The 21,248-nt window shown below is 41.5% G+C and overlaps 2 protein-coding genes across 3 annotated transcripts; one reads left to right on the forward strand and one right to left on the reverse strand.

The window, feature by feature from the left end:
* Positions 1-167: 167 nt before the first annotated feature.
* Positions 168-17,993, reverse strand: asrij (OCIA domain-containing protein asrij). Of its 2 annotated transcripts, none has more exons than XM_073075358.1 (6): positions 17,728-17,993; positions 17,532-17,658; positions 1,904-2,084; positions 1,506-1,651; positions 1,176-1,284; positions 168-938 (listed from the first exon to the last, which is right to left on the reverse strand). In XM_073075358.1, the coding sequence occupies exons 1-6, from the start codon at positions 17,830-17,832 to the stop codon at positions 848-850; spliced, it is 759 nt and encodes a 252-aa protein (XP_072931459.1). In that variant the 5' UTR covers positions 17,833-17,993; the 3' UTR covers positions 168-847. The 2 variants fall into 2 exon arrangements, with proteins under 2 accessions (XP_072931459.1, XP_072931460.1); XM_073075359.1 differs by lacking the exons at positions 17,532-17,658; positions 17,728-17,993 and adding exons at positions 4,650-4,776; positions 5,051-5,579.
* A 151-nt stretch (positions 17,994-18,144) lies between these two features.
* On the forward strand, positions 18,145-20,517 carry LOC140743771 (uncharacterized). The gene is made up of 3 exons (XM_073075338.1): positions 18,145-18,577; positions 18,654-19,262; positions 19,835-20,517. Exons 1-3 carry the CDS (start codon positions 18,367-18,369, stop codon positions 20,428-20,430), a joined length of 1,416 nt encoding a protein of 471 aa, XP_072931439.1. The 5' UTR covers positions 18,145-18,366; the 3' UTR covers positions 20,431-20,517.
* The last annotated feature ends 731 nt before the right edge of the window (positions 20,518-21,248 follow it).

Raw genomic sequence — 21,248 nt, forward strand, 5'->3', positions numbered from 1 at the left:
ACTGACATCATACAACACGCTATAAACATGATAATATATTATAGTAATTTTATAGATACCTTGATCATGATCCTAAACAGAACCTAATATGAGAACTTAAAAAGTATTTAAGTAAAAGAAGTCCCATCAAAAGGGAATAGGATTGGTGTACAATAATAAATGACAGATTTACACATATATTGAGTTCCATCTACTTTATTTTTTAAATTACAGTTGTACATGATTGTGATCTTACAATAATTATTTAAATACAGAAACAAGAAGTTTTTACGATACTGCCATTTCACTGAACACACTGACAAACAAACAGTTACAGAATCATCTATACTAATATTATAAAGAGGAAAACTTTGATTGTAATGAATAGGCTCAAAAACTAATGGACCGATTTTAAAAATTCTTTCACCATTCGAAAGCTGGATTATCCACGAGTAACATAGGCTATATTTTATATGAAATATATTTGATAAATAGATTTTGAGGCGGTACAAAGTTTGCCGGGTCAGCTAGTCTTTCATAAACACATAATATGGTTCCTAGCACCAGAGGAACCCTGGTTCATTTTGCCTATAACCTCCCTGATTAATAATGGTGGAGGAAGTTAATTAATAAATATGTATAAACGTTATAATATATGAATCGTATTATACATGTGACCTAATCCGCGTACAATATGTATACTACATGTATTGGTAAAGATACAGTTATCAATATACATATATGTATGTTTAAGACTATTTGCAAAATTTATGTCGTGTGTTTCAGTGTTGCGATTAAGATTTCTAGAATGGGCTAGTATTGTGCAGGAGTTACAAGATATTTGCTGTGATCTCGACTAGAAATTCTTCTATTCCATGATGTCCCCATACTTGTTTGTGGACGTGCGGGGCTCCGCCGTCCGAGGCCTGGTCACTATAGGAACTGTATTCGTCTCCACTCTGAAAAATACATCGTTGACTGTTAAAAATATTTTCACACTCTTAGCTCCATTTCGTCGTATCATTACAAAACATCTTATTATCGCGCCATAAAATTTTGTCATATAATTGATGGTATACATTCAGATAGTGTTGTGGATTATGGTAACATCCTCAATTATCAAATACACCATCGAAAACACACTGAATTGATGGTTGACGTAAAATAAAATAAAAACAATAGTAAAGTGAGTGTACTTGTAGGGATCCTGTCTAGCGTTCGCGTACTCGCCGCGGTTCTGTCGCCGCAGCTCGTCGTACGACGCGGACGGGCGCGCGGGCGCCGGCGACGCGGGCCCGCTCACACCTGCATCAGACGAATGCCACCTGCCACTCAAATAGTGCATAGCTACTAGCACCAATGGTGGAAAATGCAAATACTACTAAGAAACTAAATTAAGAGTATTTAACACCTGTAACTATATTATAAAACGTTATTGTGTCATTATCAAAATCTTCATGAGACTTAAGAAGCCATTAATTGGATTAAATTTAAAAACTTTTTAAAAGTTAAGTATCAGAAAGTACCGTCGGAGTCAGTGGTGGAAGGGCGGTAGGCGTCGTCACTGAAAAGTGGACGTTCGACGTCCAGGTCGAGCGAGCTGCCGGGGCCCGCGTCCGAGTAGATCTCGTCGGGCTTAGCGCCCAGCATTGGCGGCGCCGGCTGCATCCTCCTTATCAACAAATTATTTAACAATAAATCAAAAGCACGGGATATTTCAACGCTGTATACCATTTGATAGGATTTGTAACTTTTTTAAGTTCACAAAAAAAAGTGCAAGATCAAAGATGTAAAGCTATACTAGTCATGATATTATATATGACATGGCCGTTGCATAATAAGTATATCATTTTTTACATCACCAACTCTTTAATATCTTTATCTCTTCCAATAAATGAAGTTTTACAAATAAATAATAAAAAACCTTGGGCCTAAAACAGGGTCCCTTTTCTCCCGAAGTAGTTGCCCAATATAGCTGTTAGGGAGGGCCATGAGTTTCTCAGCGCAGGCTCTCTGGTACGACAGCTTGCCAAGGAAGTAGCCCACCACAACTGCTAGAGTCACTTTTGGGTATGGGCCAAACCGTGGGTTTGGCTTCAGGGTGCCTGTAACAGAGTGCCAGTGAGAGAACTTTCAATATTCTGACAGCTTTCATTAATATAAAATGGTAATGAAACCTCAATTCACACATCCACTACAGTGCGACCAGGTAACTTAGTTCTCGGCTGCGGTGGGAACCCTCGTACCCCTAGTACGTGGTCAGACTTATTTTGCAATGCATACACGGTAAAAAATTCGCGGAGCCATGTAACCATACCCTACGACGTAATCGTAATATATTTGCATTGTGTACAGTAAACTATGAAAAATATCTCATATGTAATTAATCAAATAGTAAGTATTTTCACTCTTCTCAAAAGTAAAGGCATTCTTTGAGTCTATTAAACCACGTCGCCAATTTGTCGTACATCGTACAATTGTCTCCATCTGATACTACTTGGGTATAAACATCTACTCGGGTATAAACGATGCAGCATAATTATTTTATAGCACGGCAGACCGTCACATTATGAACAATGAAATCTCAGAACTGAATCCTCCAGTATCACACAACGGTTCCAGTTGCAACCAACTCAATAGGATTTCAAGCGGGGTGATATGGATGTAGACGCAACACTACGTGCCCATAATCCTTCAGTAGTTCGTCAATTTTATATACATTATTAAAATGCGGTAAATTTGAGGAAAGCTTCTCATTGGGTCAATTTACTAAAATTTTCAAAATTCATATCATTAAAATAGTCCCCAGATTTAATTTCGATTTAAAAATCAAAAGCGCGTTATTTACTAATCCAGTCTAAGTTCCACAATGCATAATAATCATACACTCCACGTTCGTCTTTTGATTGCCGACTTTTTGAAATAAGGTGCATTGACTTAAGTTTCGCCCAGATTCGAAATGGTTCTTTCATCTTATATTTGATTGTTAAAAAAGAATAGCCCTTTGCTTTGAAGTTTCTTAAAATTAAAAAGCTAGATCACGTAATGATAGCCCTAAATATTCTTTACAATAGCATAATATACTTTCTTCTCAGAGTACAGCATTCAATGTTTTAAGAATTGGTACTTTTATATGAACTGTATAAAATTTGTGACTTTCCATCTAATAACTCATTTTGTGAAATCATCTATATCTATTGTTTTTTCAAATCTTTGCAATGACTTAAAACATTATTAGCTCTCTCTCAATGTCCTTCCCTCTTGTGCAATCTTAGATAAAGACAATCTTACATACAGATATTAGTAACTTCTGCTATGTTTATATTTTAATTGATATCTTGTTAATATTCAAAGTGTGATCCATTTCTTTTTAATATTCGTAAACTATTTGCCTGTCCTCACAACACCATACAAAACATGTGATTGATTGATTGTGATGTGATTCGATCATCAGAGGCGAGAACTGAGTTAACTTTGTCGCATTATACTCTTAGTGGTTTCACAGTTGGACATTTAAAAAAGATTTTAATTTAAGATCATTATTTTATCAATCTTAGCCTTCATCCTATGTACTGTGTACAATTAATTAATAGTACTTATTAGACACAACACATTTATGTCTACACAATATAAGAAAACAGTGTAGGGTAGAGAGTCTGGGTACTGTCACATATAAATGTCACACACAACTTATGTGCTATAAATAGAAATAATTAACTTTTAGTATGTTTCCAAATAATCAATTATTGCTACTTGGTGAGAAGGTAAAATTAGTTTATAAAATCAGCTTCCAGTACCTGCTTGTAACTATGCTTGATGCTATTCGTACTAAGCAACATTGAATTAACTTTACAGAAGACTGATTTAAGGTTGAATTATTTAAAAAAAATATCAAGTCACATAATTACATTGAAAATATATCTATGAATAGTTCGCGTAAAACTGCTAGTCCGCTCTGAATATAGAAATAAATTGCGTCTTCATAGCAAATTGTATGACTACATCTGCTCGCAACAATTTCAGAGCAGACTAGCAGTTTGGCGAGGACTATACCTATGTAAAAATCATTTCAATCCATCCAATTAGATGAGTTAATTGTATTGTTTCCAACTGTAAGGGACATGCCTTTCTAGCTTCAGTAGTGTGATTATAATAGTAGAAAACATCTACCTAATGTTACCTGTAACCTAATGTTAAAGTAAAAAAACAACCCTCTTGTTAAATCACAAACACCATATCAATACATTAATTCTCCATTTACCATAAACTCCACATTTTGTCAAAATGTTTTTTTTATTTATTTTGATTTCGTTCAACACCATTTACGATCGATACGAAATTCATGGCACAACTGTGGTGCCATCCGCACGGAATCAGTTAATTTTCTAACTTGTATTTTAAATATATTCGAAATATGCAACTGGTACAATTTTTCTAGCACATTGAACAATATTAGTGCATCGCCCTATACTTGAACTCAACTGTCAAAAGAAACCTACTCCTATTTAATCTCATACTGATGAATTATATTTTTAATAGCTTTTTGTTAGATTGAAGAGTTCAATTTTCCAAGACCTCGCGATTGATTTATAGTACCGGCCGAGACTTGAACCCGTCCTAACCTCCCATTAGCAACCGCACACATGACAGTAAGACGACTGACGACTGACCTCTCTGCACGGCGGCGTAGGTGCCGAGACCGAGCATGGTGCCGAGCGGCAGCGAGCGCTGGAAGAAACTCTCCGTGTTGCACTCGTTCAGCGTGCGGATCTCCTCCTCCGTAAACTTATATGAACCCTGCACACCACATCAGTTTTGATCCACCCCTGATCCACTTGGCTTATACCTATACTTAGCTAGTATCAATAACGACCGGTCTGCAATCATGTAGAGCACGATGTTTGTTACGTGCCATCGTGCATACGTGATGATGACTTGGCTCGATACGAACGAGTTACAAAAATATTATGAAATCGTAGTCATTCTGACTTGATCGGTTAAATTTGCAGTCGATCGGTTGACCAGTGAATCAAGGAATGTAATCAGCGCTACGTAATCAATTTAACCTCACCGGCGGTAACACGGTGCCGGGCGGCTGCGGCTGCCCGCCAGTCTGTCCGTCGTACTGGAAAGAGTCTTGATCGTTCGACGCCATGATTACTTCTAAAACTAAAATCTATCAGATTTTCTGTATTGAAGGAGAATAGTCACTGATAAAGTAAGTTCACAGCTATAACAGAAAATAGGAATAAATAACTATTCCACTGACATTAATAGACTCATGACGGAGACAAAGACGACCATAACCAATCATAATATTGACGTTGACGTTTACACTTTATCCAAAGTGCTACGAAATATTACGGTATTTTTTTAAATAAAAAGTTATTAGCTAGAAACAACTACTCAGAACATCAGTAATTTTCGGATTCGCATACTGCACTAGAATCTTCCTGTTCGCCACAGGTAAAGCACATTATCTTAGTTAACACTTTAAACTGTGTTATTGTTGTGATTGTCAATGTAGATAAAAGTTTTATGCCATTTTGGATAGCTAGTGAAATAGGGCTATTATTTTAATAATTTGTAGGACACATTCCATACATCCTTTATATGCAAATTCACTCTGAAGTGGAAATAAAAAGGATTCTTTTATTGAACTCTAGCAAATTGACCTCCATAACGTAAAGTTTAAGGGTACTACTACAGCGTATTGTCATTTTAAGGAAGTGTTGCGATGTTAGGTATAAGATTATGCACAAAAATAGGATCAAAATAGGACATTCTCTTAGGAGTATTTTATTTTTGCCTGATATCGGTACTTAGAAATAAAAACACAAAAACTTGAATATCTCAAAAAAAAATCACTATCGGCTAGGGTACTTAATGACAAAACCTATTGCAAATGAGCTCTACTTTTACCCCTCCAAGGGAATGTATCGAATTATCAGTAACCCTGTAATGCCCTGTATAATTCACAAACTTTCCAGCTCTAATTTGCTTTTGTTGACATGGTTCCGACTTAAGATGACTTTAAGAGTATAGAAGTACTTTATATCTCACTTAAAGAAGATACACACAGACACTTAGAGAAATTAATTTACACATATATCTTAAACCAGTGTATTGTTGCTGAGGAATTTATTTTAATACGTCTTTCGAAATTTAATCCGATTTTGTCACAGTTGTTTTTCTCAGCTCCTGGCTATTAAGAAGAAATCTAACGTAGGCTTGTCACAACAAGTGCGTCTATACACCAGCCTTTCGCCTGATCAGTCAGCAATACAAAAACAGTAGGTACTAAATACATTACGGGATGTTTTTCAGGCACATTTTCACATTTCTCTAATATCGGGAGATCGTCGGTTTCATAGTGTTAAGGTACACCTGGCCTGTAGGTAGACCTACGAAATGTCACTTCTTCCTTTGGGTTCGGCGAGCGCAACATCAGCGCGACGAATTAAGTCGCGCATTAAATCAGGAAGCAATATTTACGACTCGTTTATGTGAACAACTTTCGGGAGTCCCACGAAGATCCTTTAATCCTATAGAATAAGTTGTGTTTAACAAAATATTAGTTAGGAAGTTACTGTGGTGACAAATGAATCAGGTATAATCATCCTGAGCAAATACAACCAGATTGGAATACTTGGGAATTATCTGGGACACGATAGAAAATATCAACAACTTGTCATCCATAATGATAAATGTGAATCGAATATGGAATAGCATATTATATCTTCTGCAAAAGAATCGTCGAAATTGGAGAAAATTAAAATAAATTTTAAAGTAGAGAAATGTTACATCTGTCTGTAAATAGATTCCAAAATTTTAGAATCTTTCTATTCACAGAACTTCCTATCTACTTTCTACAGAACTTTACAGAAAGATTTAGATTTTTTAGCAGGAACTTCATCAGTGCTCTTCTTTACCGGTGTCTAGACGGGAACATAATATAATAATGCTTTAATTGAACAACCGAATGATGATTTACATCAAGAAGCTACATATCAACGAGTACGAAATCACTGAAATTATTATGAGTAAATTGAGAAGTTAGCTGCTTCTGCGAGCGCCACCTATTTCATTTAGTAGCTCGATGTATTCCTGACTTATACAGTGGAATACTATTGACTATACGATGAGATCGTCGTTGAGAGGAAAAATTCTACGAAAGATGCATCTAGAAGAAAGTAGGGTTATCCATGCAATGAAGAAAACCCGAGATAGACTTACTTGCATCGGAATCTCGTTATTTGAGTGAGATAATATATTGACGCGTTCAGCAAGAAGTGACGGTCCAGACTGTAGTGTATATTTCCTTTACCATCGCCAATGCCTCAGATACAACATTAATAACATAATGTTTGGTATAGTATAGAATATTTGCACACGTCGCTTTTCCACTTTGAAGTATTGTAGGAGAATCAGTTTGGATTACCGAAACTTCAATGTCAAGTAGGCTCTGCACTTGATTTTTCAATTGATGGGAAAATATTTTTGTTATACAAATGAACAGATTGCTCTAAACCACTGGGCTGAGTTTGGGTAGTATTAGACTGGCCCTTTCATGTGGAAGGATTGTCTAAGACCGAAAACTTTTTTAATGAGAGCTTATAAGAAGAAGTCGACTCTAAAATTTTTATACGTCATAGTTTATAACATTTTAAAGTTATACAAACATTTAAGACATCAAATCGAATGGATCAAGTAGTGTAGCTCAAGGTCTCAATACTTCAATAATATTCCGAAGTTCGTTACCAAAACTTTGACCAACCATGAATCTATCATTGTTAATTTTGTTAATTGAATCAGCTTGCTAAGTTGGCAAGGTTAAAAAGCTATTTTGCTTCTTATCTATCAGTAGCTAAAATAATAATCAAGTAGAGAATAGAGGAAAGATTTTATATGCTTCTTCTCTTCGTCGTTTTTAGATACACGTGCGGTTTATTCTTATTCAAGAAGTCAAGAAGAAGGGTTTATTTCCTTACACTTCAGTCTCTATTCAATGAAAGATGTGATGAAATATTATTTTCTACAAAATTCTGTTTGAAAACCGATTTGATTTCCTATGGTCTGGATGTTTACCCAGAGGTGGAAAAAAGTAAGGAGAGTTTGAGATTTATAACAGTTTATAAGGAATATAGTTACAAAAAGGCATAAATAATCCTTTTTTAACTTAAATAGAAATTATCAGACCTGTATCGCATACCTACCATGACAAGAATATGCGCATGCATAGTTTTTGTGCTGCGATTGCTACTTAAAACATAATTTGTTTGGTAATTAAGAAAATGAAACTCATGAGACACTTAAGTAGTCAACTATTTAAAACACTCTCTGTACACAGTAATTTACGAAATTCATAGTTTGAAGCCTAACATATAGACAGGTTAAAATTAATATTTTTCTTGTATGGAGCAATTAGTACCAAGATTTTAAAATATTTCTCAACAAAATAGAATTGGATTAATTTATTTTCATATTGAATAACATACAAGTAATAGAAATATACCCACATAATATAAATTTTAACGCTACTAAAATTAGAGTTTCTTCTCATATGGAGAAATTGACGGATTATTTAGTAATTATAAATTCGTTTTAACAAACTCGTTTATTCCAATCATTGTGACAGGATTTCGTTTTCGGCTGATAGCAAAATCATTGCATAGATAAAATCTGTAGCTAGCTAACTATTTTACTTAAGTCGTTTGGTTGAACTCATTCTGGGTAACCAGGTTCAATTTTATGTTTTTCTGTGTATTCAATAAGCTTGTTAATTATTTTTATTAAGTATAATAAAATGGCAAGATTATTACAGCTTTCTAGAGATTTCACAGTACGCTTAGGCAGCGCCGGCAGCCCCCCCGAACGGGCTGCCACCTTGTCGTGGTGGGGGGGCTTGAGTGTCCTAATGATCCCCGAGGCTATACGGCAGAGTTACTCATACCGGAAGGCGAAGGGTGAAGGATCAGACTAAGAGCGGCTCAGGGGAGCTCACCCCTTAAAAAAGATGCAAAAAAATGGAGAAGGCTAGTTGCAAAAGTAGTCCCCAGGTGGGTACCCGAAAGGGAGAATCCCACCCCTCTGCCACGGCGGAGGGCTGCCCCTCGTACTCTGGGGGGGGCAACAACTGCCTCGTAGGTCGGCAATCCGCCGACCTCCGTAAACACGATATTTGCTTACCCATACTGGACTCCGAATTGCTTAGCGAGAAGGAAAAAATCCCCGCTGTAGAAGCGACGAGAAGGAAGACACGGCAGAGCAGGGGTGGGGCAATAGCTCCCCCCACGCCAGCCGTCTCGTCTGATGCAGACGATCTGTCGGACTGTTCCCTGATGTCGGGTGTGTCAGTGCAGTCCACAGCTATGTCGGTCAGCGCCCGTAAAAGGGCTCTGCCGGCGTATAATAGTGAAGGCGAGAGGCCCAAGAAAAAGACCGTCAAGCCTCAAGTTAACAAGGATGACGGCTTCCTGGAACCCCTGACTCCAATAGCCAAGACCAGGGCAAAAGCTTCTCTCCCGAGTGCGGAAGAGCTGCGCCGGGAGATGAATGAGCAGCCCACTGATGACCTAGGTTCTCGCATAATCGAGAACCTAGAGATAATCGAGAAGGTCGCGGATAAATCCCGCAATATTAAGGGAGATATGGTGCAGGCCATTCGCCTTGCCGTGCGCCAGATTCAGGCGGCAGCGACCGAGGTAGTGCAGCAGGCGGCCACTGCACACCTAGAGAAGGAGAACGAGACGTTGCGCTCTCAACTCACCAGCCTGAGCGAGAAAGTCGAGACCCTTACGGCGGAACTTGAGGAGATGCGTCGAAGGAACGGACCTGGAGGACCACAGACCCGATCCCAGACAAATCGGGCAGGAAACGAGGAGGACGCTCTAATGCACAAAATCGGGTCTGTCATAGACAGAAAACTAGCGTCCTTCCGGGATGAGCTATTTCCGGGAAGAGCAGTCAGACCTCACGGCCTTAAACGGTGGCTTGTTGCTTGAAGTGGCTGGGGAGGGTTGTACAGAAAAAGCCGATGCCCTTGCGAGGAAGCTGCAGGAGGCAGTGGCTGAAATGGGCACCAAAGTGGCAAGACCCAGCAAACTAGGGGAGGCCAGGGTGATGGATCTTGACGACTCTGTCACCCAACAAGATGTCGCTAGCGCCATCGCCGTAATGTGCGGTTGTGTCGCAAGCGACATTAAATTCGGCGAAATTCGCAGGAGGGCTTCTGCGTTGGGGACAGCATGGGTGCGCTGTCCGCTCACGGCTGTCCGCAAGCTGGCTTCTGCGAAGCGGGTTCTCGTGGGCTGGGTCTCGGCCAGAGTGGAGGTGCTGCCTGCTAGGCAGCTGCAATGTTTCCGTTGCTTGGAGACAGGGCACGCCAGGCATCAATGCACCAGCGCAACAGACAGGAGCGCCCTGTGCTATGCATGTGGTGAGCCTAATCACAAGGCGAGCCAATGTGTGGCACCGGTGCCGAGGTGCGCTCTGTGTGCAGACCTGGGTCGTCCGGCTGACCATCGTCTCGGCAGCAGGAATTGTAAGCCTCCAAAAAGGAAAACACGAGGCAATGGTGGAATCGAACAGGCAGCCACGGTTGCCAGCTCGACACGGGTAAAAGGGCCTGCGCATAACAGCGCTTCGTCCCATTGCCCGCCAGAGGAAGTGATGGACACATAATGTATAGGTCTCCGTCACTTAAAATACTGCAGGGGAACCTGAATCACTGCCGCGCGGCGCAGGACTTGTTCCAGCAATGCGTTGCAGAGTGTTCGGTTTCTTTGGCAGTGGTGGCGGAGCCCTATACAGTTCCTGATCATCCTCGGTGGTTCGGGGACGACTCGCGCTCTGTCGCGATATACTGGGCAGGCGGCGAAGGAGACCCTCCATGCTCTAAAGTCCACGCAGAGCGGTGCTTGGTCGCAGTGGAGTGGGGTCCCCTGTCCGTATTGGGATGCTATATCTCTCCCAACTGTACCCTGGCAGAGTACGAGTCGTACCTGGGACGAGTGGCGAGCTGCGTCCGTGGTTGCCTTCCGCGACCCGTTTTCATCCTAGGTGATTTTAACGCCCACTCCAGGGCTTGGGGGAATGGCAGAGATAATGCTAGAGGTGAGGCTGTGCTCGAATGGGCGGCGGAACTAGACCTGCGCTTGTTGAACCGGGGCTCGGTCAGCACATGTGTGCGCTGGCATGGGGAGTCAATCGTGGACCTTTCATGGGCGACTGCCTCTGCCGAGCGTTTGGCAAGTGGCTGGAGAGTGGCGGAGGACATGGTGACATTGTCCGACCACCGCTACATCCTGTTCGACGTGACGCTAAGGCTCCCGGTTCACACTGGCCGTCAGGGCGTAGGCTTTCCACGACGTTGGGCTCTGAAGCGGCTCGACAGAGACATGCTCGTCGCCGCTGTCCATGTCGTGGACTGGTCTGGAACCGCCGTCGAAGATGCAGACCTCGAGCGACAAGCTGCCCGACTCCAGGCTGACATGGCCTCGATTTGTGATGCTGCCATGCCAAGGGTTCGATCCGGCAAAAGGGTACCGGCATACTGGTGGTCCGAACATATTGCGCATTTGCGCACGATTTGCCTGCGAGCCAGACGCAGGTATACCCGCGCCCGCAGGCGTCGAACCACCAGTGCCGAAGAGAAGGAGGAAAGGTACAGGGAGTACCGTGAGTCGACTGTGGCACTTCAGACTGCTATCTTTGATAGCAAGTCTCGAAGTTGGTCGGGACTCTTGGATGGTCTGGACAGGGACCCATGGGGGCGCCCGTATAGAGTGGTGCTAGGAAAGCTACGCCCATGGGTTCCTCCGTTGACGGAGACCCTCGACCCCGACTTTGTCGCAGCAGTAATGGAAAACCTGTTTCCTTCTCCTTCGGATGGCCCTGATGCCGTGAACGGAGTGTCAATCCCGTCGGTGTGGTCTGAGGAGCACACCATTACTGAGGCTGAGCTGGAGTGGGCGGTAAAACGACTGGCCGTGAGAACCACTGCCCCAGGCCCCGACGGAATCCCGGGTCGGGCATGGGTGGTTGCATTACCCGTGTTGGGGGATAGATGGCGGCGCCTCTTTACTGACTGCCTCCGCTTCGGAAAGTTCCCCGCGCAGTGGAGACTAGCGAAGGTGGTGCTCCTGCAAAAGGCGGGTCGCCCCTTGGACTCACCAGCGTCTTACAGGCCGATATGTCTGCTGAACGAGGCAGGAAAAATCTTCGAGCGGATAATTGCCGTTCGCGTCAGCAGGCATCTATCGTGCATTGGCCCGGACCTGTCCGACAATCAATTCGGTTTTCGCGTTGGGCGCTCGACAATGGACGCTATTCTACGCGTCCGGGCACTCACGGAGCGGGCCTTTTCCAGAGGCAGAGTAGTCTTGGCAATAAGTTTGGATATAGTAAATGCCTTTAACTCTCTGCCCTGGAACACGATAAGGGAGGCTCTCGTACATCATCGGGTGCCTCCTTATCTGCGGAATGTCTTGTCGGCCTATCTGTCGGACAGAAACATCATTTACCCGGGCCGATACGGGAGAGTCCATGAGAGGGGCGTCGTATGCGGGGTTCCACAGGGGTCAGTCTTAGGGCCACTCCTTTGGAACCTCGCATACGATAAAGTGCTGCGGACAGCGGTTCCTGCAGGGGTCACCATCGTTTGCTACGCAGACGACACCTTGGTCCTGGCGGAGGGAGGATCTTACGAAGGGACGGCGAGGTTAGCCGAACAGGGAGTGGCACGCGTTGTCGCTGAAATAAACGCCTTAGGTCTTCGCATAGCGTCGAACAACACCGAGGCGCTATGGTTCCACGGCCGAAGGCCGAACTTGAGACCACCCTGCATGTCAGTGCGGGTAGGTGACGCAGTCATTGAAGTGGGCAGATACTTGAAGTATCTCGGACTGGTGTTGGACAGTCGTTGGAATTTCGACGAGCATTTTGGCCGTCTCGTTCCCCGGATTCATAAGGTAGCGGGTGCTTTGCACAGACTGCTGCCAAATCTCGGGGGACCGAAGGAGGAAGTCCGTCGCCTCTACGCAGGTGTCGTGCGCTCTGTCGCGCTCTACGGTGCGCCCGTATGGTCTGATAGACTGTCGGGCTGCCGGCGCCGCGCGGCCAAACTGAATGCCGCGCAGCGTTTGATCGCGATCAGAGTCGCGCGAGGGTACCGTACCATATCGTACGAGGCGGCTACAGTCCTGGGGCGGTTTCCACCCCTGGACATTCTGACGGATATGACCGCAGAGATCTTCTTTAAGATCCGCGGTCTCCGCCAGAGGGCTGATCCTGAGACGGTCAAAATGCTTCGGACGAGAGCCAGCTGGCGCGCCCTAAGACGCTGGCGTGAACGGCTGCAGGAGCCACGGGGCGCACGCCAACGCGTAGTCTGTGCAGTACTGCCCAACTTCCGAGCATGGCTCAAAAGAAGGAAATGCGTCACCTACCGGCTGACACAGATACTCACCGGACATGGCTGCTTCGGTGAGTATCTGCATAGAATAGGCAGGGAAGCGACAGCGCAGTATCACCACTGCGGGCATGACCAGGATTCCGCGCAGCACACGCTCGAATATTGTCCAGCGTGGCAGTCCGAGCGGCGGATCCTGGTGCAACGGATAGGACCAGATCTCTCCCCGGAGGCTGTCGTCGCGGCAATGGTCCGTTCTGGCGAGGCGTGGGATAGCGTGGTTGCATTCTGCGAGCGCGTTATGGTCGCCAAGGAGGACGCCGAACGGGCCAGGGAGCGCGCTGATCCCGCGCGGAGAAGGAGGCGCCGAAGGCGCAGATAACGCCCCCCGGCGCGGTGTCCCTGTAGTCCCGGGACTAGAATAGGGGTAGCCCTATTCTACAGTCCCGCCTACAGGGACTACAGGGGATACCGTAGGGTATCCCCTGCCTGTCGTAAGAGGCGACTAAAAGGGGGCTTCCGGGGTTGCGGGTGGCAAGATTGGGAGGTCGAGCCGTCCAGCAAGCAACTCCGGGAAGGACGGCGGTATGTGTGGTCGCATACCGTCGTAATCACCAGACGGTGTGGTGAGTCCTGAAGCTCACCTAGGAGGAGCCCGAAGGGGCAACGCGTTCAGAGGACTCCGGTTGCGTTCCGTAGGAGATCCCGGAGTCCTCTTGGCAACGCTGAGGACGGCCACCGGGGGGGTTTTAGTGCGGTAAGAATCCCACATAACCCCGTGTCGCTCCTACGACACTGGGTACCTTTTGAAGGTTTCCCCCTCGTAAACAAAAAAAAAAAAAAAAAAAGGCAGCGCCGGCAGATAGTAAACACGTCTCAATGTGGTTCAAGCGAAGGCTCGAACACCTAAATAGAACCGTTTTACCCCCGAAGGGCATAAAACGGATATTTAGGTTTCAGCCCTAGCTTGAACCACACCTTAAGGGCCTTGCCGGCTTGTGTACTGAATCAAATGGCCGCCGCGCGCTGCCTGTCATATGCGAGAAAGAGACAAGGATACTAATAATGTTGAAAAACACCTATAGAAAGAGCGAGATAGCAGATAATTATGACGAATATTGAAGGGGTAATCTCAATGTGGTTCAAGCTACGGCTGAAACCTAAATATCCGTTTTATGCCCTTCGGGGGTAAAACGGTTCTATTGCTGAGTTTTTGTTACAAGGGTGTCTTGCTCTATTGTCAAGTGTACGTTACAAGGAAAAATAATCCACGGAAGTATACGTTTCACAGGTAAATGCGATTTTTCTATCCCAGGTTTTTAAGCAATATTTGGTCAAATTTCATATTAATTGGTTTCATACATAGTTGTTACAATTTTATATTCATTTATCTTGCTATAAATACATATTTGATGTTTCATAAATAGATGAAAAGTTACCAAAATATATACGAGAATTAAATTATTTATTTACGCTAGGGCTTGACAAAATGGTGACGTCATATTATATCGATAATCTGTCGATAATATAATAAAGATCATTATTTCATGCATCACAAAAGTAGTATAAAAGTAAACTTTGTTGACGTGTTGTAACGGAATTTACATAATGTATTCTGAATTTTTATGTTATAATAACTCGAATAACATTTGTATCACCTATATCTTTTCAAGGATACCAAGTCGATCAAGTGAGGTATGTGAAAAGTGGATATAAATATTAAATCGGGCAGAATGGACTCCTATTAAATCATCGGTAATATGTAACAAACATTTTGAGGGAAAATAGTTTATACCAAGGAAGTCGTCGTATTAATTTGTATATTATAATACTTGTTTTATAATATTAATAAATAATCATCTATGAAAATATGGTATTTTATTGATTTGTGTAATAATTTGGATACGAAAGCTACGTTGCCACGGCAGGCTCATCAAATTAATACTGGATGTCAATCGATAAAAAGTATGAAGGTAACAACACTATTACGCACACATACATCTATGGTGGGTAGTGTGTACCCTTACTTTGCCTATACTTTATAATGCATTCTCTCACTTTTACCACAGTATAAGGATATATACAGTATTTTATATTCATACAAACGCACGAAACGCAAGTCACGCCTACTCGCCTCGAGTAAGTATTCACTTAGTATACTAACACTTAGTATAAACACTTAGTATATCCTTATACTGTGCTTTTACTGATGGCAAAACATCTTATAGTGGGGGTACGCTCTACGCACGATCTGGCTGCACTGGTTGTGAGTGTATTAAGACGTGTATAGAGTATGCTGCAAAGGGACTATATCTATATGTTTTTGAGCTTGTTTATTTCAGTTAATTTCAGTTAAATAAGCTTTTTTTGCGTCTGTTTTGATAATCGTACTTAAGGAGTAAACTCCAGTCGTGCGTCGGAGCTGACACACACAATTTTTTTTTGGAGCTTGGAACAATGATATACAGTGTGACCGGTATGTACCACGACAAACATGAGAAGAACATAGGTTCGGGCTGACCTCTCAGTGAAAAAAAAAACCTTAGTGGCAACCATAGATAAGTAAAGATCACTCACTCCTAACAAGAAAATGTACCCAGTTATGAGAATTGAAACAGTAGCGTAAAAAGGTTTTGCCACGTCTCCATGATAAAATATCCCTAAAATATTTGAAATAATTATTTATTTATTATGTAAATTATGCAGTATTCGTTATTTATTCGTAAATTTTCTCTTAAAATGATTTTATTTGTCAAGAATTCCAAAAAAGAACTTACTAATAAGCCGTTTGTGGCTTCATTCAATTTCAAGGCGGCGAAGTATCTTTACTAATCTATGGTGGCAACAAAGTAGCACCGTTTTTGAAGTATAGATTGTTTTATAATTTTGTCAAAGTTCTGCACTCTTATTCGTTAAACGTTAAATAAACACTTGATTTGCCATTATATATAATTATATAGCAGTAATTTACAAAATGCTATAATTTTGAATACGTGTAGAATAGTAAGAAAAAAATTACAAATAGAATAATAGTAGTACAGACATTTAATTAACGAGTAGAACAGAGTCACCATGTTACCCGAACAAATCAAGTGGGCATGCAATAGTAAGTATTGTACGTTTAGTAAAAGTTTTAAATGGTTTATACATGCTGTTGATAATTTCGAAAACTTAAGAATAAATTATTTACGAACGAAATAGCAGTATTTATAACTGAGTGATAGCAATTACCTACTTATAATAATAATACTTGCTGAAAATACGATATTCCATCCTTTTTTAGCGTCCTAGACGTGTGATTTTTGCAGTTTTTAAACGAACACTAAGGCGTGTTTATTCTCCGATCGTTCAATCACTACTAAACTAAAAGCGCACCCAAATGTATAATTGGGCGCTCTTTTCGTCACGCCGTTTTTTTGTCGCCGATTGTATTCCTATTAGTGATCGAAGACTCCCCCCATTTAACAGTCACTTGGTTTTATAAACCATCGGGTTTATAAACCCGAGCTTTTCGAAGAAAATAAATAATAATAATAATAAAAAAGAAAAATAATAATATAGGTATTATAAAAATGGATATCACTAGTGTACTTATATCACGTCATTAATTGTTGTGTATTATTTTAAGTATATACATGCTGACGAAAAATAACTGATAACCATGCCTAACTGGTAGATATTGTTACTTTCTGCATTCAATCTATTATGATGGGAAAAAGAATTTCGATTAAGAGACATTGTAATTTTATATTTTAAATCATCTGTGACTTATGCGGCTTTATTTCTTTTTACAATCTTTCGGCGGATTCTTGTCGAAATAGTACTGCCGCATAACGTTTCCCAGGTGGCTCTGTGGCGACAGTCGCCGGAGCCGCGCCTCACACTCTGGGATAAACGAGAGCCGTCCGTAACAATGACCCAAAAAGGCCGCCAACGCCACCTTCGGGACCACACCGAAATGCGGACTTTGGTTCAGGATCCCTAAAAGAAAACATTCACAGAAGTAAGCGATTGTAAGGAACGTCAACGAAAATTTTTAAGTAAAGCAATTGACTTTCTGTAAAATAAATCTTACTTCTATGAAGTTTTCGTGGCGTCCCTAACAATACTCTCGAGTTGATCAGAATGGATAAATTCTCACCATGTTTTATTCCGGCGTACGTCAGTGTCGCGAATAGGGTACTAAATGGCAAACAGCGGTGGTAAAAACTTTCCTTGTCGCACTCTTCTAGTGCTTTCATCTCCTCCGGGGTGAATTCATAGTAGCGCTGCAATAATAAAATTCTAAGTTATGAACATACAACCGTCAGCGAAGATCGAGTTGATCAGTATCTTACCAGGGGGTGTGTAACGTTGCGCACCGGCGGACATGACTTCTTGTTCCGTGACAACGCATAGCAGCTACAATCCACATCATTTTCGTCTCTGTTTTTATTACTCATTACGAATTTATTATTACTAGAAAATTTTCAACATCATGGAAAGGAATGGAGTATCATTATTATATATATATATATTTTTAAATTTTTAAGCAATTTTTTTATATCCAACTTATTATAATGCTATGTAACATGTTGTCATTATTATTGACGTACGTAACGAGTTTTTGTTTTAGGTACCTATTCAAACTTTATACTAAACAGGATTTTATATACTTTGATTTTAAAAACGAGTATCTAGACAATACTGATATTGTACGGTGGTCACAAACATTCTTATATAATTCGTTTCGATCGACCTAATTTATTTTAACATTCCTAGTTAATTAATGTCAAAGTTAATTTAATACTGGCTTTAAAAATCATTTAACAAAGACTAATCATTGTCCTGGTGGTTATTTCAAGTAGCTCCTGAAATATATCAATGTCAAATTCGTAGTCACATTTTCAGGAATTATGCCACAAATTACGTACTTAATTCAACGTGCACCGCCAATTTAAGTTTGGAAGAAATAGACAACGAAGATTGCTGGAGCTATGACGCGCGTGCTTCTGAGAATACTCAGTATTTTAGAGTGTGCAGTGAGTCTTATAGCTGTGCGTTATGGAGACTACTCGGTTGTCCGCATGCCCCAATACGGTGGACAGCACGAGGATAGTGACCTGGCGGCGGGGGCAGAGGACTACAGCGACAAGTCCCCGGACGCACCAGCGCGCCTTGACTACAAGTACGAAGAGGATCCTCATGGTAGGCCTTCTGTAATACTGTTATGACTTTTAAAACATGCAGAAAATATGAACTAAATACTAATAATGTATTTCAGGAAAATCTGATGATGTATCGGTGACAGACATTGACGAAGAACGAATATGGAACAAGAAAAAGGGGAAACCTATTATCTCCCAGAATAATCGTAATTTTGATGTAGATAAGGATAGTTTTGATGAAGTAGTACCGGAATTTAAATCAAACAGTAGACTTGTCAAGCATAGATCTCGATTTCAAAGTAGAAATCTTGATGGGCATTTAAAACATAATTCAATAGACCGAAGTGATGATATTGTTAATATAGAAAATAAAAATGGTAATTTACACGAGGAACATACAGATAGAACTGACCTTGATGAGTTTGAGGAGCATCGTCGACTTCGGTATAGTGTGAGCACGCAGAAAAAAGCAAGGCGTAAACCAAGAGACAGGGCTCTACATCAGATGGAAATGGAAGGAGACCAAAAACGTCTAAAATTAGACGATGAAAACGAATATTTCGAAAGTAACAGAGCAATGAGGCCTGGCTTGATTATTGAACAACCCAATATGAGCAAATCAAAGAAGAGGAATTATGATTATGATGAATATTATGATATGAAAAGAGTACTTGATATGAAAAATCGACTACCAGCTCTTTTTCGACCGACTACGGAAACTTCAGGTAAGATAATGCTTGGACTTTTTACGTTACATTTCTTTATATACAGATCCGTAATTAACGCGGAGAGTAATAAAATATATAATTACGTAAAATATGTATGTAATCTCACATAAGTAATTAGCAATGCTTTCGTACTTCATTTCAATAAAAAGCGTTATAAAAAAAACTGGTGAACGTAGATAATTATAAAAAATACGTATTTTTTACAATATACAAAAAAGTCTGGTTTGGGTTGAATGAAAAATAAATAGATTTCTCGGTGTTGTTTAGTAAGATTAAGATTTACTTTACTTTTCTTTATTTAGAAACTTCTTCAATATTATTTTAAGCTCAAAAGAAATGAAAACTGGCTTGCATGGGGTCAGGCCTCTGGGCAAATATTATTTTTTTCCTGCATATGAAAATTTTACTGTTTAAATTCAAGGCGTATCTAAAAACGTTTAATTTCAACAGTGTTATTATATAATACTTACTTATATTAAGAATGTTTATACGAGGTGAAAGTGTTTTACGGTTTCTTTTTTATCGAATTGAAGAAATCCAAGACTAAAGTTAGGTTTATGTGTGCCCAGTGAGGACGTCGGAGGCGCAGAGTACTCGTAGCCTCCAACCGCGGCTGTACCGCCGCGCAAGCTCGCCGGCCGTAATCACCGGGAACACCAATGACGTCAGCACTCACATGGCGAGCACGTCACAAACGTATTCACTAAAGACTTCGTCATCGACCGCGATTACTAATAAAACTGTAGAAAACTCCACGGAATTGTCACTTGCCGAGAAGTCCAGGCTATCGATTTTAAAAAAAGCACAGAGGAAGGAGAACCCGAGAAACGTATCCTCGACGACGAAGCCGCCGGTGCTAATGCAAGTGACGCACAAGATGCAAACTGTGGTGGTTGTGGAGCCGAAGCCGGCGGCGGTGGCGCTGCGGGCGCGCGAGGTGTCGGAGGACTCCCCGGCGCGGTTGAAGCGGGCGCGCCGCCTCATGCGTCACAAGCTGGTGGCAGGTGCGCGCAGCATTCACGATCTCACAGATAATTGGGACGAGATGGTGTGCGATTACATTGATGTCGCCCTACTCGACGCCGACGCTGCATTTTTCATAGAGCTCGATAATTTTATTGTAACATTCGTCCTCTTGATATGGTCGCTATTTATTATTTTTTAACGCGTTTCATTTTATGCTTGTATAAACATTATAGCTTGTGTAAACATTTACTCGTTCTTTATTTGTAATAAATGTATTCTATCTAGATTGTATTTTTTTTTTTCAATTAATTTAAAAGTATTATTTAAAGCTGCTCAATAGGTTGACACTTTTTTTTAACATGTTGAGTATACCTATTCCCTTCGGTTATTTCATACAAAAATAGATTTTGGGACCTAGAAAGTTACCCATAAAAAAATATTTTGTTTTTATCGAATCGATGTAAACTCTGTCGGTTATGATAGTCTAGTTTTTCAGCTTGTAGGTACACGCTGACAACTCTTACATGTTCTAATTTAATTCTCCATAGGGTTCTGCGTTTAAACCTTTGGGTATGGGACTCTAAAAGTGGGCAATGAATTTTTCGATTATGGAAATAGTTATGTAGATTATGGAATAGATTGTTTACTGCAGTTCTATAGACTGATTGAACTAACAAAATATGAAAAAGTTCAAGTCAGGAACTCTGTTGTAGAAGGAATGAAGCTTTGTCTTGAAAATTCTTACATTAATTAATCCAATTCGTACGACACAAAAAAATGCCTTAGATATGCGTAGTACATACATATTTATTTTGGTATATACCTATTTATTTTGGTTGTCGTTAGAACCGATGCAGACAGCGGGCAGCGTGGCGGAGCGCGAGCTGCGCGCGCTGCTGGCCCGCCAGCGCAAGGACGCGGGCGACGAGCCGCCCCCGCCCCGCACGCCGCCGCCCCCGCCCCAGCCCACCCTCGAGCCGCACGCCCTCGACCCCCGTTTCCAAGAACAATGGAACC

The sequence above is a fragment of the Epargyreus clarus genome, unplaced genomic scaffold (assembly GCF_041222505.1).
Source record: "Epargyreus clarus isolate Ecla_fem2 unplaced genomic scaffold, WU_Ecla_fem_2.2 ptg000007l, whole genome shotgun sequence".
Lineage (NCBI taxonomy): Eukaryota > Metazoa > Arthropoda > Insecta > Lepidoptera > Hesperiidae > Epargyreus > Epargyreus clarus.